Source organism: Anoplopoma fimbria, chromosome 6 (genome assembly GCF_027596085.1).
Source record: "Anoplopoma fimbria isolate UVic2021 breed Golden Eagle Sablefish chromosome 6, Afim_UVic_2022, whole genome shotgun sequence".
Lineage (NCBI taxonomy): Eukaryota > Metazoa > Chordata > Actinopteri > Perciformes > Anoplopomatidae > Anoplopoma > Anoplopoma fimbria.
The window spans coordinates 1,186,360-1,203,966 of NC_072454.1; the positions used below are offsets into that span (position 1 = coordinate 1,186,360).

At 40.3% G+C, this 17,607-nt stretch overlaps 1 protein-coding gene across 1 annotated transcript; it reads right to left on the reverse strand.

Moving 5' to 3' along the window:
• Positions 1-2,397: 2,397 nt before the first annotated feature.
• Positions 2,398-12,282, reverse strand: LOC129092122 (monocarboxylate transporter 12-B-like). Its single transcript, XM_054599925.1, has 9 exons — positions 12,197-12,282; positions 9,011-9,460; positions 7,858-7,961; positions 6,910-7,053; positions 6,602-6,697; positions 6,191-6,347; positions 4,278-4,964; positions 3,943-4,202; positions 2,398-3,132 (listed from the first exon to the last, which is right to left on the reverse strand). The coding sequence occupies exons 2-9, from the start codon at positions 9,289-9,291 to the stop codon at positions 2,924-2,926; spliced, it is 1,938 nt and encodes a 645-aa protein (XP_054455900.1). The 5' UTR covers positions 9,292-9,460; positions 12,197-12,282; the 3' UTR covers positions 2,398-2,923.
• Positions 12,283-17,607: the final 5,325 nt, after the last annotated feature.

A 17,607-nucleotide genomic window follows, 5' to 3' on the forward strand; every position in this document is an offset into this window, starting at 1 on the left:
TGTAATACAAAAATATTTAATAAAAGTATCCAACTGGGGAATGTTTATAGTGATATCTATTACACACATCTCTAACACAGACGGAGTAAAGTCTGGATGACGTTCAAGACGAAAGTTTAAAAATAACCTTTGCAGAACATTTGAATTTGTTCCGTCACTTTCTCTGTTTTGGTTTCATTTTCCCCTCTCCTAGTTTAGAATAAACATGTTATTTCTTTCATGTGTGAAACCGACCAGCTGACAGAGTGATGGATGAAGCTCAACACGTGAGTCTGCTGCCCCCTAGTGGCTGAAACACACACTTCACCCTGTTGTACCTGGAGGGAACGAGGGGTTCTGTAACTCTTTACATCTTCAACATTCACACAGGTCAAAGGTCAAATAGTCCTCTGAACCATGAATCATAATGTACAATTTATTGATAACATTTAATAAAAAATATTGATACGTGAATCTGTAATCGAAATAAACTTTTATCTAAATCTACGTAACTTGTATCTTAAAGCTGCATTCTCTCTCCTGTCCACCAGGGGGCGACTCCTCTGGTTGTATAGAAGTCTATGAGAAAATGACTCTACTTCTCTCTTGATTTATTCCCTCAGTAAACATTGTAAACATGAGTTTATGGTCTCAATCTCTAGTTTCAAGTCTTCTTCAATACAGCATGATGTTCATTTAGTAAATGATGCTCCATTTAGAGTCAAACAGACCATAAAGCAGGGGATGCTTTAGGGCGGGGCTACGTTAATAATAAGGCCACTCTAAAAACTACACAATGCAACAACTACGACCTTCAACAGAATACCCATAATGCACTCTCCTCTCCCTCTTCAACCCAACACACAGACCTTGTTTGTGGACTTAAATGGACCTCCTTTGGACAAATGTGATCCAGTGGCATATGTTAGAAGCGGAAAAAAGCAGGACCAAAAGTTGCTTTGGATAAAAGCGTCTGCTAAATGACTGTAATGTAAATGTAACGGATAGACTTCTTCTAGTTCCGTCCTGGTATCCATGAAGAGGAAAGACAATGTCCTGCTTTATTCCGCTTCTAACAAATGCCACTGGATCAAATTTGTCCAAAGGGGGTCCATTTAAGTCCACAAACAGACGTGAAGACCTGCTGCCTCTCTGGTCGGATGTGTCATTAACGTTGCGGCGTAAAATCGTCTCTCGCACTAACTTTTCATGTTAGTCAATAAATGTTTTTGCAGTTTGAATAATGAAAACTGGGCATTTATAAGCTTTTAAAACAAATTTTAGTGACAAATAATTGTCTTTTAGAGACCACTTTAATCCTTTTCACATTGTGTTTACACTTGATGAAAGTCAATTGTAAAATTATGGTCGCCAAAAAATGTTCAGTTGTCCACCCTCTGGTGTCACTTCCGAAAACAAGACGTCCACGGCTAAATCAAGATGGCGACGGACAAAAACCAGCACATGAGAGAAGTTTGATCTCCTCAGGTTTAAGCACCAAACCTACTTAAAGATGTTGTTTGGGTTCACATAAACCCTTTCTTGCAGAAAGCCCCAAAGACAAACTTCTTCCTTGAGCTAAAAAACCAAGATGGCGACGGCCAAAAGGCCAAACTCAAGACTTCAAAGCTGTAGTCCACAAACCAGTGGATGACGTCACGGTGACTACATCCACGTCTTAAACACAGTCTGTGGTCAACGCCTGCTCTTTACGTGTTCATCGTAAACATTACAATACATTGTGTTATGTGCTTTGTTAGCATTATGCTAAAGTTCACATCAAAGCACAAGAGAAGGCTATTGTTACCTTTGTTATGTTGCAGGACGGGACATTGTTGAATGTTTTATTCCTTAATTCACATCCTTCATGCAGGATTCCTGTTTTAGAAAAGGCCCGCCAAGCACTTCCTGGTTTTCATCGTGTTGGTGATGTCATGGCTGACGTCACTGGGCCAAATCAAGTGGAGGGTTTCTCTTCCTGTGGGAATGTTTCTCTCCTTTGTTTTATATATTTTACAGTAATGTGTCAGGATTGTTCACATTGTACAGAGCTGTTCTGTGAAGTAAATGAGATGGTGCATTATTACATGAATGTTGATTCCCTTTTAATTAAAGTTACGGTTTAGGTCGACCTTCGTTGTCGTGGTTCAGACTGAAGAGGTCTAGGTGGGGAGTTATTCTCCTTTATTTGTTAGTTATTTTGCCTGTATTAATAGAGATAACTGTAAATAAATATTCCTTCATTGTGATTCGAGCTGGACTCATGGATGGATTACTGAACCTCAACGAAATGCCGATCAAACAGACACAAACCAACCAGGAAGAGACTCAAAATGACCACAAAATGGAACCAGACAACAATATGAAAAAGGTTAACCTCCATAAAGACACCGACAGCATTTCATCAATAATGACTGGTATGACGTTTATTGCTTTTCTGTACATGTTGTGGAGTCTCAGATAAGTTGTATGATACTACTGGTTTACTAAAGTGGCATGAACCCAAAAAAACAGATTTTGCTGTGATTTTTTTTGCATTTATCGGATAAAAATGATGCTGATCTTAGTTCATTCTTTGTCAGGTGTGTCTGCAAGACGACAAGCAATCAACTTTAAAATGCTTGTTTTCTGAACAGAGTTTGGATCGATCAGTGCTAGGCTATGCTAACATTGTAGCTGCTCCATCAACACTAAGAATAACTTAATCTTGGCTTAAAAATAAAGCATTATTATTTGTACCGTTGTTTGTGGTTTATATACATATATTTATACACAGAGTAAAGTCTGGTCTCTGTACATGTATATGAGGTAGAGCTCTGGGTGAACACAGAGGGCTACAATAGTTATTTCCTCCATTTATGACGCGACTAAGTCAGGAGGAGAATCTCAACGCTGATAGGCTGTCACGTCTCAGCTTCACACTCTTTGAACGCACCAGCAGCGTCTAAACAGCGCCTGAACACAGCAGCAGTGTTGTGGGTTCACATCCCTGCTGAGCTGCAGCAGCAGAGCGACCGGGACTCGAGCGTGCAGCAGACTTCTGCAGGTGTCGGACCAACATGGCGGCTGCGAGGACGAGAGAGCTGAACATGAAGGACGCCCCGCTGAGGGAGAAGGTCGCCGCGTAGTCTCCCGTCCTGTCCACCAACCAGCCTGGAGACACAGAAAACAGGAAACACGTGTTTAACCTCAGAGGAAACACAGCTCCATGGGGCTCGCTGTGATTCCAGGATTCAAAATGTCCATTCATGACTGTGAACACGTATCTTTGTAATGACTTCAGTGAAATAGACAGAAATCAAGTTCATCTTTTTACGCTAGTCTCAGCTTTATTCCTGACTTTATTCTTAACATCTAGACTTTGTTCTCGAAATCTCGACTATATTGTGATCACTGACAGTTATTGTATGATTTAAAAATGAAATCACACTTAATTCTTTCGTCAAAGTTAATTCGAGGACCTTTCATTTAGTGTTGTTTCTGGCGCCCCCTGTGGACTAAAGTGGTAGTGTTTCTGAGCACCAGACTCCCTGTAGAAAACTTCTCATTTTACTGCAGCAGGGTCTGACAGTCTGACCCACTCAGTCCTGGTTCTGGTTCTCCTGTGCCTCCCTTTACTCCAGTGGGTCCTCCAATACGGCCTGAAGGAGTTTCTGGTGAACCTTCATGATTTCATCTGGTTTCTCCAGAATCCGACCCGGTGTCTCCGATGACGAGCTTTAAGAATAACTTTATAGAAACAGAGGATCTTCTCTCTGATGGTCTGTTTACTGATGGAGGTCTATAGAGGACCAGGACTACACTGAGACTGGTTCAGGACCAGATTAAAGTTTCTCATAATCATTTTAAATTAAATTAAAACTATTGTTTTACTTCATGACTTTCATACTGAATATTGAACACTAATGCTGAACATCGTCCCTCAAACTCTGCAGCAGCTGTGATGCATTCAGGAACACTCACCTCCTATCGGCGGGCTTATCAGGTAGGGGATGGCGTGCAGGAAGTAGACCACACCCAGAGCGGAGGTCAGGTGGTAGGAGCCCACGACGTCGGAGGTCACCACGGGGATGAGCGCCACGTACGCCCCGTCGAAGTACCCGTAGAGGAGGGAGAACGGGAGGAGGAGGGAGAAGGAGCGGAGGAGGTGGAGGAACATGCAGCAGAGCCCCTCCATGCCGATGGCCACCAGGTAGCTCAGCATGCGGAACCTCTTCAGACACCTGGAGGGGAAACCGGTCAGCATCGGGACGTTTACCTCACAAACAAAAACACCCTGCAGCCGCTCCGCTACTCACTTCCTGTCCGTGATCCACCCGAAGGTGATGTTTCCAAAGATGCCACTGACTCCGAATATGGACATGAGGAAGGCGGCCCGCTGGCTCTCCAGTCCAACGCTGAGGGCGTACGGGACCAGGTAGACCACCGGAGCGCTGCAGCCGTACGCCAGGAACAGGAAGGACACGGACAGAATGAGGAAGTCCGGAATCAGGAGGAACCCGGACTCCTCTCTGGACTCCAGACCACAACAGCGCCCTCTGGAGGACGTCTGTGTGAGCGCTGAAGGTTCTGCAGGAGACGTTTTATCCACGAGATGAGCTCCAAGGAGTTCTGAGTCTTTAATCTTCAGCTCTCTATTCTTAAAGTTCATTCTCTCCACCAGCTTGGACTCCTCCGCTGTGCTTCCATCTGCTAAATCAGGGTTGGAGCGTTCGATCCCCGCTAGCATCGTCTCCGTTAGCTTGTTGCTGAATAAAATGCATTCAGCTATCTTCCGGTCCGTTAAGCTCGGGTTGGACGGGCTCGAGCTCGGCAGCAGCGCCATGTTCCCCTGAGATAGTTTGTCGTTTTCAAGTTTGAAGTTGGCGAGCGCTCCGTTGGAGATGAGGAGCCCTCGAGTCTCCATCAGGGTGTTCAGTTCGGTGTCTTTGGACGCGGTGGTCTTGTGGTCTTTCTCCAGGTTTGACTTGTTGTTCTCGCGAATCCTTCAGATGGAAAAGAACAGAACAGAATCATTATTATTGTATAAAACTCACAGTTCAGATCGTATGATGGATCAGAGTCACAGATCAGATCAGCAGATAAAAGAGAGCAAATGTAACTTTTGAAGGTTCCTGATCATGTTTTTTGCAGTCGATTCTGCTCACTGATCAATAATGATCCATATCATTGTTTGATTATAGCAGCTGGTACACAAAGAACCAGACTTTTTTTGTCAGTAAACCATCAAAAACTCTAAATGTTATACTTTTACTTTGTTATAGTCATTATAGTGTTTTTTTCTTCTTAAAAACACACAATTCAAATGATAAAGAAATAAAATATTGTATTTTTATTGATTAAAACAGATCTAGTCATTATTAGTTTTAATGATGTATCATAATCTTCTTAGAGCTAGTGTTAGGAAGTTAAACATCATAATTCATCTCTAATATCTATTTTATATTAATGTGAAAACATCTCCTTCAAACTACTGGATTTATTTAAATTCATCACCAACACTACATTTTACCAGATTACATGTGAACACCTCGTGAAAACGTTATAATTAAACTCCTTCAGCATCAAAGAAACAAAACCTTCTGTTGTTCTAAGGAGGCGATCTCTGTTTTTAAAGGACTGGAGAAAAACTACTTCTCTGATTTTCATGAAACTTTGTGGAATGGTGTAGTAAAGGCCAAGCAAGAGCCCTTTAAAGATACCTAATCACAGGGTATATATATATATTCATTTCCTCTCGGCTGTGGCTCAGTGGAGAGCAGGGTCGTCCTCCAATCAGAGGATCGGCGGTTCGATCCCTGGCTCCGGCAGTCCATGCCTATGTGTCCTTGGGCAAGACACTTAACCCCAAATTGCTCCCGCAGGCTGTTCTGCGGTGTATGTGTGTATGTGTATGAATGTTAGTTAGGGTCCTGATGGGCAGGTGGCACCTTGCATGGTGGCTCCTGTCATCAGGGTGTGAATGGGTGTGAATGGGTGATTGATTAGTAATGTCAAAGCGCTTTGAGTGGTCGGAAGACTAGAAAAGCGCTATACAAGTACAGTCAATTATTATTATTATTTATGGAAACAGCCTTGGTGGAGGTCGACGCTCTAGAAACGTTTTTGTTTTTGATGAAAAACATCATTTTGTGACCTTTTATGGATGAAATTTTCAAAAAGTATTCAAATAACAGAAGCGAGGAATGAAATAACCTCGCCGAGGACTCACCGTTGGCGTCTTTTCGGTTCCAGCGGCCTCATCAGAGCTCCACACACACACAGGTTGGAAACGAACCCCCCCAGGATGAGCAGAGCTCCTCTCCACGAGTAACGCTCGATGAGCAGCTGGACGGCCGGAGCCAGAACGAAGGTCCCGATACCGCTGCCTGGAGACGAGGGGAGAACAGGATGGATGGGATGAAGATGAGGTAAAGGGGAAGAAGAGCAAGTAGAGGAACTTAAAGCACAGAGGAAACAAAGAAGAGGAAGTAGAGGAACTTAAAGCACAGAGGAAACGAAAGAAGAGGAAGTAGAGGAACTTAAAGCACAGAGGAAACAAAGAAGAGGAAGTAGAGGAGATGGGAATGAAAGGTGTGAATGACAGGAAGTGAGAGACACAGGTGAGTAGAGAGGTCAGCACCTGACATGGCGACTCCATAGGCCAGAGCTTTCCTCTCACTGAAGTACCTCCCAACCATCGCTATCGCCGGAGTGTAGCTGAGAGCAAAACCCAGACCTGCAGAGGACGACGCACATGTCACCAAATCACAAGAAAATAACATCGAAACTAGAGATTGAGACCATAAACTCATGTTTACAATGTTTACTGAGGGAATAAATCAAGAGAGAAGTAGAGTCATTTTCTCATAGACTTCTATACAATCAGAGGAGTCGCCCCCTGGTGGACAGCAGAGAGAATGCAGCTTTCTATAGAACCAGTGTGCGTACCTGTGACGACGCCCAGAGAGACGTAGAGGAACTCCAGACTGGAGGCGAAGGAGCTGAGGACCAGACCGGCAGAGGAGAGAAGACCTCCGAGCATCACCGTCGCTCTGCAGGAGAGACGGTTGGCCAGGAAACCTCCCAGAGGAGCTGGAGACAGATATACGTTAAAACAGCTTTATAAAGGCATCACTTAACACTTCATTTCAACAGATCTTTTAATGCACTGCAGTTTTGATGTATCAACATATATATCCTGAAGTTTCTTCCTTTTTTACCCCTCTTAAAGTTTTTTTTATATTTCATTTGGTTTAGTTTTTCCTCCTCTGCTGCTAGTTTTAAGGACAGAGGAAGTCGTTTACTGCACAGATTGTAAATGTATGATTTGTGATATTGGACTATATAAATAAATTGTCTGGAGTTGACATACACTTTATGTTTTTGTCTTAATGTCTTTATGGTTTGTCTGATATTTTGTCTTGTTTCTGTATCAATATCCTGGTAAAATAATCTTTTTATTCTTCTGTATTATTGAAAAAGACAGTGTGAGGAACTTTTAACTGGTTGTGAATCATATATATATATTTTTATCCTAATGCCTTTATGATGTTGTCAGTTTCTGCACCCTGGTCAGTTCAAGTGTATTATTTAAAAGTTCTTTTTTCACATATTTAATAACTACGATGTCTCATTTCTACACATCAGTGCAGATTTTAGAATCTTGTCCATTAAATAACAGATTTTAATTTTCAATCTGGATCAAAATACAAATAAAGAAAAAGAATCAATACTAATAATGTTGGATTTTTGTTATTTCATGAATCGTTGACACACTCCCTGATCTGCCTCCAGATTCTGGTGTGTGTGTGTGTGTGTGTGTGTGTGTGTGTGTGTGTGTGTGTGTGTGTGTGTGTGTGTGTGTGTGTGTGTGTGTGTGTGTGTTGCAGGTCTTACCACAGAGCATGGTGGTGCAGTCGATCAGACTGTGGATCCAGGCGGTGGTGGAGTAATCCTTCCCAAAGTGCAGCTGGAACTCCACAAAGAACATGGAGACACATCTGGACACGGAGACAGACGGAGTGTTTTTATTAACACAATAATCTGAAGTTATGATCCAGATGTTAATAAACCAGCTGATAAACTGGAGTGGAGTGTTTATCAGTTTATGGCTGTCATTAATATCCACAAGTCAGAATGTTCCCACCTCACAAATACATTTAATCTCTTTACTCACTTTCTCTTCTTCATCATATGCAATCCATGAATTATACCCTTTTTTAAATATACAAGTATTTAACTCTAGTTGTGGAGGAAATGTTCCGCTGTGGAAACATCTCAGCAGGATTTCAAAGTCTCAGTGGAAAAAAAAAAAAGTTGGAAATATTGCTGCAGAAACAGTTTAGTGGCTTAAATAAAGTTAAAGCTGCCAAGTAATAAAACAGAGAACAATAACTCCACAAATCTGTTCACGGGGAAGTCGTGTTCAGGAGCAGATCTAGTTTATAGTGTTGAGCAATAAACCAAAGCTTGAAAGATATTTTATAGCGAAACCATACCGTTAAATATGTTTTATTAGTAAATGACTTTAAGAATGAGAGAGGAAAGATATTTATTATGAGTTGTATGTCGGTGCAGAACTCTGCTTTAGGACGCCGTGGGAGGTCAAAGTGCAGAAGTCAAAATCCAACCACTTCAGTTCTTACCTTTCACAATAAAAGCCTTTGACGTTTAATATGTTTGGAAGTATTTTTGCATTTAGGAGTTTTCATCACGACCACTGAGGCCTTATACACACACACACACACACACACACACACACACACACACACACACACACACACACACACACACACACACACACACACACACACACACACACACACACACAGACACACACTCTCTCTCACAGACACACACACACATACACACACACACTCAGAGACACAGACACACACTCTCTCTCACAGACACACACACACAATTACATACACACACACACACACACACACACACACACACACACACACACACACACACACACACACACACACACACACACACACACACACACACACACACACACACACACACACACACACACACACACCTGGTCACGGCCCGGATGCAGATGGTGGACAGGAAGCAGCCGGCGACGATCATCCATCCCCAGCCTCCCTCCGGTGGGGTCGTGACCTCTGGTGGGGTCATGACCTCTGGTGGGGTCATGACCTCCGGTGGGGTCGTGACCTCCGGTGGGGTCGTGACCTCCAGTGGGGTCATGACCTCTGATGGGGTCATGACCTCCAGTGGGGTCATGACCTCCAGTGGGGTCGTGACCCCCGACGTCCTCCCGCCTCCCTCAAGCTTCTCCACCTTGGTGACGGCCATCGCTCCAGCCAATCAGGAGCCAGCCTGACTTCAGTGTCCCCGCCCCTCTGATACAAGCGCTCCTCAGCGTTCTCCTTTGGTCTCTGAACGAGCGGCTCGTTTTCATTGGCTGAGCTTTGTTCTGTCACCTGGAGATCTTCCTCCTCTCTGCTCCTCCTCGTCTTCCTCTCTGAGAAAACACACAAACCACAACAGACAGAGAACATGAGTTTTATTTCATAATAATTAATTAAAAGTACAAATCTCTGCTTGAGTTTACAAAATAAAATCTGAATAAATTGTGAAATAGTTCATATTTGTTGGATTTCTTCCTACAAGAAAGTTTCACCTTTTGCATCAGACGACAGAAGTTTAGAGCTTTGCTGCTGTTGAAACATGCAACAATAAGTTTCTGCAAACGTGCATAGATTATATGGTATTATACTAAATGTTATTGTGTCAAATAAAGCAAGATATACGAATACATCCCCTCAGGCTGTAAAATAAATTATCATTTTATAAAAGAGAGAATAATAATCAGCAGATTAATTATGAAAGTAAAAGTAAACCAAAGTGTTGGACAAACTGAGCATTAAATAAAAATAGCAAAACTAACTTAAAGTCTCCTGTTATATTTAAGTAGTTAAACTACACAATTCTTCCATTTCTATATTTTTTCATATATTTTAAGAGTCATTTTTCATATATGTTTTGTATTTTTCTTCTTTTTCTTGAACATATTTTTCCAGCATTTTTTATTAAATATATTTTTAGGATATAAACATAACTCAAACAGGATATTGTAAACATGTACCATCAAGTACTGAATATGTAAAAAGACTTGAGATCAGTCTGAGAACAAATGATGATGATGATGATGATGATGATGATGATGATGATGATGATCTCATTTCACCAGAATGCATCAAAATACTGGAAGTTTGTCTGATCTTTGAACGAGTTCATGTAGCGACTCTCAGCCACAACTGATACTTTTATCAATTTGAGAAAAGTATTGTGAAGGTCACACACACACACACACACACACACACACACACACACACACACACACACACACACACACACACACACACACACACACACACACACACGGGACATTTTAGAATTAAACACATTTACTTGGTTTAGCAGAAGAAGAAGAAGAAGAAGTGAGTATTAACAGACGTGGAGAAAAACAACAAAAAAAGTTATTATTGTTGTTAAATAAATTAAATTAAATTAAAAATTCATCCACAGAAAATCTGCTGTTGTTTGTTAACCAAAGTAGGAAGAAGAAGAAGTAGAATTGATAAATGTTTTACTATTGATCAGGAAACACTCGACACATCCTTGTTTTTCAGATTCCTCCTGATTAATGCGGACACATGTATAAACGTATTGCTTCAGGAAAAAATGAGGTAAATTTACTGCAAGTTTCTGTGTTTCCTTATTCGTATATCTGTGGCCGACACAAGCCTAATAAATAACATTAAAATATATATTTTAAGTTTAAATCCAGCATGGCGACTAAACAACAACCAGCTCGACTCCCTTCACTCATCTCCATCTCAAACAAAGATCTCACTTCTCTCCAAACAGGAAAACAAAGTATTCTTTCACTGTTCTCTCTTTGAAACAACATGACGCACACAAACAGAGACCGTGACAGCTTTAAACTGAAGGAAAGGAAGTTATTAAATGTCACAAAGTAACAGAGAAAACTAACTGTTTTAGGGGATTTTGCCGGAAAGTAAACTTCACCATAAACACATTTAAAGATTGTGTTTTTTGGATGTTTGTTTCCATGTTTGATCTGGGAAAAAAATACAAATGTGATCAGAAGTCAGAGGTCAGAGGTCGGCTGCTTCATGGTGTCAGAGGTTGGATTTTTTAACGGTTTTAAAATGCAAATGTTGAGGTTGTTTGCATTTATAATTACTCCCCGAAGCTTAAAGCTCCTCACTCTCTGGTCGTCCCCCGAACGCGTCTTGATGTGTGTTTCCATGTGAAAGGCCTCGGCCTTCACTCCAGCTGAGCATATTTTGCATTTCGGCTACTTGGTGTTGGAGTTGGGTCGTTACAGAAACTCAAGGAATCTGGACAACCAGTTGTGTGTGTGTGTGTGTGTGTGTGTGTGTGTGTGTGTGTGTGTGTGTGTGTGTGTGCTTGTGCTTGTGCAGGCGTGGGGGTGGAAAGGTCAGAGCGAGCCTTTCAATTAGGAAATAAAACAATAAAATAAAGGTGTTTAAAACATAAAGAGAGTAAATCTTTTGTCATATCTGCTCTGATTAAACTGCTTTCATGATCCGTCCAAAGGTTCCTGTGCAGCTTCTTTTGCTTTGTCATCTCTGCAAACAGGCTGTAAAGTTCACGTTTGTGTGTGTTTGTGTGCGTGTGTATGCGTGTGTGTGTGTGTGTGTGTGTGTGTGTGTGTGTGTGCGTGTGTGTTGATTGACAGCATGTGTACACCTCCCCCATTGCAGAGAATTACCCTCTTGGTGCAAAGTAAACTGGAACTCAGCCACGAAATAACGGCAGTTAGAGTTCAGTAAGTTCAAACAGTTTGCATTGACTAAGAATTAGTTAAATAAACTTTAAATTAAAGTTTGTCAAAGAAAATGGTCAGACATTTTTCTTTTTTTTCATAAAAAAAGTAAATTTCTAAGATATAAATATAAGTAAAGCATATATAAAAATGTAATATATGTGCACATGAAAAATCCTTTAAATGTTTAGTGAACATAGTAACTGCATTTGTAGTCTAAACATAAAGTTATTATTATATTATAAATATTCACATTTCACATGTGTGTTTTTTGTGAATGTTTAAAGTATAATATAATATTGAGTTTAATATGAGACTGAAAGCATGTCAAAGATAGAAAACATTAAAAATAAAGCAATAAAGTCAGTTTGTAAAACTTACATCAGCTTCTAGTCGGCTTCATGTCTCCTCTGCAGAGCTTCTCCTGCTGCGGCCTCTGCTGCAGCCCGACTGAGCCCACAAACCAGAGGCAGGAGGTGAAGGAGGAGGAGGAGGAGGAGGAGGAGGAGGAGGAGGAGGAGGAGGTGAAGTCATGCCATAAGTCCCACACACACACAATGTGTCTCCATCAAACCGGCCCCCTTTATGGTGTTTATGTTTTATTGCCCGTAATGTTGGGGACATCCCGCTGAGGCACAAAGGAACCTTCTGACTTTATCCGTTTCGTTTTAATCCATGGCGGTAAAGATTCATTCACTCTAAAATAATCAGACAAAGACTTTGTTGTTTGAACGTCAGGATGTTATTGCAAAACCCAAAAGGTCAAAAGGTCAAAAATGTAAAAACAAAAAGGGACATTTGCTAAATAAAACTTTAACGGAGTTTAAAGAACATGAAACCTAAAACTTTCCTGAAAACAGAGATTGTTCATTTATAAAAGTAAATTAAAACACGTTTGACTTTTATATTTGTATAAAGTATCATTTAGTTCCACGTCGTTCTCCTAAGAACCTAAAGCTAGCTAGCTAACTGATGCTAACATAACACTAGCTACCGAGCAGAAGCTAACCTAAAGCTAGCTAGCTAACTGATGCTAACATAACACTAGCTACCGAGCAGAAGCTAACCTAAAGCTAGCTAGCTAACTGATGCTAACATAACACTAGCTACCGAGCAGAAGCTAACATAAAGCTAGCTAGCTAACTGATGCTAACACAAAACTAGCTTCCAGGCTGAAGCTAACCTAAAGCTAGCTAGCTAACTGATGCTAACATAACACTAGCTACCGAACAGAAGCTAACCTAAAGCTAGCTAGCTAACTGATGCTAACATAACACTAGCTACCGAGCAGAAGCTAACATTAAGCTAGCTGCCTAGCCAATGCTAACATAACACTAGCTACCTAGCTGAAGCTAATATAAAGCTAGCTAACTAACTGATGCTAACATAACACTAGCTTCCAGGCTGAAGCTAACATAAAGCTAGCTAGCTAACTGATGCTAACATAAAACTAGCTTCCAGGCTGAAGCTAACATAACACTAGCTACCAAGCTGAAGCTAACATAAAGCTAGCTAACTAGCTGATGCTAACATAAAACTAGCTCCCAGGCTGAAGCTAACATAAAGCTAGCTGCCTAGCCAATGCTAACATAACACTAGCTGAAGCCTAACATAAAGCTAGCTAACTAGCTGAAGCTAACATAACACTAGCTACCAAGCTGAAGCTAACATAAAGCTAGCTGCCTAGCAAATGCTAACATAACACTAGCTACCTAGCTGAAGCTAACATAAAGCTAGCTGCCTAGCCAATGCTAACATAACACTAGCTACCTAGCTGAAGCTAACATAAAGCTAGCTGCCTAGCCAATGCTAACATAACACTAGCTACCTAGCTGAAGCTAACATAAAGCTAGCTGTCCTAGCTGCCGTGGGGAAATGCTAACATAACACTAGCTACCTAGCTGAAGCTAAATATAAAGCTAGCTAACATAAAGCTAGCTGCCTAGCAAATGCTAACATAACACTAGCTACCTAGCTGAAGCTAACATAAAGCTAGCTGCCTAGCCAATGCTAACATAACACTAGCTACCTAGCTGAAGCTCATATTAAGTTGGCTACCTAGCCGATGCTAACATAACGCTATCTAACTAGCTCAAACGCGTATAGAGCTAGCTACAGAGTTTAAGCTATAGTTATACTAGCCACCTAGCTGATGCTAACATAACACTAGCCACCTATCTGAAGCTCATATAAAGCTAGCTACCGAGCTAACGCTAACACAGCGTTCTCTTTACTGATGTATTCAGTCATTCTAATGATAAAGAAACCCTTAAGTATTACTTGAGGTACTAATTTAACACCAGTTCATACATTTAACAGTAATATTGCACATTATTCTCCACTACATATATTTGATAGCAAGATATACAAATTACTTTCAATTATCCTGCTTTACGGTCATTTAAATTGCCTTTTTGTGGAATAAACTTGTCCTACAAATTAGGATTTTACATAACAGACACATGGCAACTACATGGAATGATGTATTTATACCCCAAAGGTGTGTAATAGACATTCTACAACAACAGTACTTTAACTACATTTTGCTAATAATACTAATAGAAGCCTTTTAAAGTGTTGCATTGCTTCAGTAAAGGGTCGACTTCACTGAGAGCTACAGGCCTCTATACGGCGGCTTATATTTAGTCTGAAAAGTGATTTAAACGTAACGCTATGGCACTATTTATTTATATTCATATATGCAGCGCGTTCTTTCTGTAGAGGTAAATGTTTAGATAGATCTCAAAACTTGTATTGTGTTTCCGTTGGATGCCACTTGAGAAAAAACAAGGCCCCATCCCCTAAATGAATTAACACAGCTTCACTTTTAACACCTTTGTTAAGTGTTATGTAAACCAATGTGACTGTTGAGACACTTCTTTTTCATCCTCCCACCTAACAATGTTTTAAAAAAATCCTTTTAGGGTTATAAGTTTCATTGCTTCTGTTTAATTTCTTTATCATTCTTGTCTTTTTCTTTATTCCTTTTTATAAAAACGAGTAAAAAAAAAACACCCACAACACATTAATCTCATTCAGTTTTAGTTTAATTCCTTTTTAGAAAAAAAAAACAAAAAAACAAATCTCTTCACTTCACTACATACATTGCACAAGGCAAGAAGATTTTTTTTTTTTTTTTTTTTTTTACATTTTTAACCCTTTCTTCTTCTCTTTTTTTTTTCACACCGGAGTTAAAAGCAGCAGCAGAACTGACGCCAACACAAACAGAACTGGGCTTCCCAAAACTTTCTAAAACCCCCAAATCCAGAACACAAGAACCAGCAGTAAGCAGACAGAAAACCAGACGGTTAAACACTCATTAAGTTAATTATCTGCGTATTTAGCATAGTGGGGTTTAAGCAAAGCCAAATGGAGAGAAATAGAATTGAGAAAATTAAATTAAATACATTTTCTAATGTACAATCACTCATAAACATTTATTCCTAAAGCTATTTTAAAAAGTGGCTTGTCTCGGTGCGTCTTCTGTCTGCGTTGGGATTGTTAAAGAAGTGCCGAGTCTGTGTTTTGGGAAGCCAGGCTGCTTTGAACAGTTGAAACAACTAAAATCAACAGACAGATTTGCTGGTGTAGAATATATCATATTAATATTATTTACAAAATCTCTGTACAAATCAAATACACGAGCGTGAAAAGGTCCGTCCTGCCATTCAAAGCATTCCAGAAGACAGATAACAAAAAAGCAACCAGGCTGGATGGGTTCACGACAACAGGATGTTTGACCATGGGTCAAAGGTCACAGTGGTGACCTGTACGCAACACGAAGTCTGAACCCAACGAGGTGTTTACAGTCTGATATCTGAGACTGTTGAAGATAACAGTGAACCGGGGTCAGTCAGTCGTACAACATGCACAGTTTGCATGTTAAAAAAAAAAGCTTCTTTCTGTTTGTGTCACACAGTAAAACGTCCTGAAACTTCCTGTTGTGTGAATCCACCTTAAATAGTGTTAACGATAATCAGCAGGACAGAAACGTCAGGAGGAGAAACTCTTCAGATTCAAACAGGAGAGAAAACTAACAGGGTTGCATATACATATATATATATGTGTATATGTATATATATATTTTCAAAACATTTACAAACAAGTCCAATCAGCTCTGAAGGTTGTTGATCGACGGATGAGTTACTGCATAGCCTGTTGGGTAGATTTCACTGATGGGGGCGATGTGAAATTTGCCGTTTTTCGGTGGACGCTTTACGCCAAAGCTCCGTACCTCACAGAGAAATATATATAAACTGATCTGAGATCAGATGGTGGGAAATGAACCAAACAACAAAGTGTTGACAACTCAGATTGTCGTCATAGTAGACAAACACTGTTGACTCATAACAGAGAAATCTTCTATAAAATGTGATTGACTTAAATGACAGATTCGTGTCCTCATACTGGATGTTTGTTGTCGTCACTGGAAACGTGTGAAAAAAACCACAAAAACTCTGTTTCAGGAAGTGACGCTGAAATCATTAACACGCTTTGTGTGAAGAATTTAAATTCCAGCAAGTGTTTTTTTTTAATCTAGTAAAAAAAACACTGAAGCTGCAGCTGTACATTAGTACAATAGTTAGGTACAAAAATACTACAAGGATGTGAAGTCATGATATCTCCATGACGACATAACTCTGACTTGGAAACAGCTTTAGAGGAGTTATAACTTGCGACTACACACTTTAAATCGAGTCTTCTATGTTAAAACACACCAGGACTGAGCCACTAAACGTTTAAACTGACTAACATGAATAATTGACGAGATAAAAGGCTCTGCAGGACGGTGATGATATGCGTTTTTAAATAAAAAAGGTATCACCACGTGTTAGAAAAGGCGTCTTCGTCCTGATGAAGCATGAAAAGCACAGATCTACATTTCCGTTAAACAATCACACTGGTTCTTTTGTGCCAACAAAAAACAATAAACAACCATGAAAAAGAAAATTCTGTACAACAGTATATTCAAATCACATGGGAATAAAATCAAATAAAACACATTATTACTGTGCGTACTACTGGCCACACAGAGAGCAGATCAACATGATATCAGGACACACACTCTGAGGAAAATGTTCCCAAACCAAACAATGAAAATAGATCCAGTTCTTCTTATTAATGATCTGAGATAACTGAATCGTACTTTAAAACAACAACATTGCAGAAAGAGTGGAGGTTAATGATGCTCTGGTGAGTTTTGGATGAACAGCATATTGTGTTACAGTACCATGGCAACGAGAAAAACCCCGGAAACAAGCTCATGAAAGAAAGAGAGGTCTGTATGAACGTTAAGGTGAAGTTCAGCAGGTAAGGATTTAAATCACACAGGAAACCGGAGGGCACAGACGTGGTAACGCACATTAAAAAGGCAACAGAAGAAGAAAAGGGGACGGGACTAAAGATAACCAACAGCAACCCGACTTTAAAGCGTGGGAACAAGGCAAATATAAAGAAATCATCCGAACAGAACATTTGACAGCAGAGGAAACTCCCTCCAAAACACTACTACTGAATAACGCCTGCATAATGTTGTTATTGATTAATGAAGCCAATAGATCGATGATGAAGTCCGTTTAAAACAAAGCATCCACAGTAGAAACTACAGAGGATCTACTCTGTAAAAATGTGATTATTCAGTCGGTTTAATCTATAATTTACAAACACGACTTCTTAAAAAGTTTTAAAATGTTTGTTTTTTTAAGTTGCTGTGGATAAAAACACGTCCTAAAATCAAACTGCCCTTTGTCTGGTCTTTTGTTTGACAAACAAACCGGGGTCAAAGTGTGGTC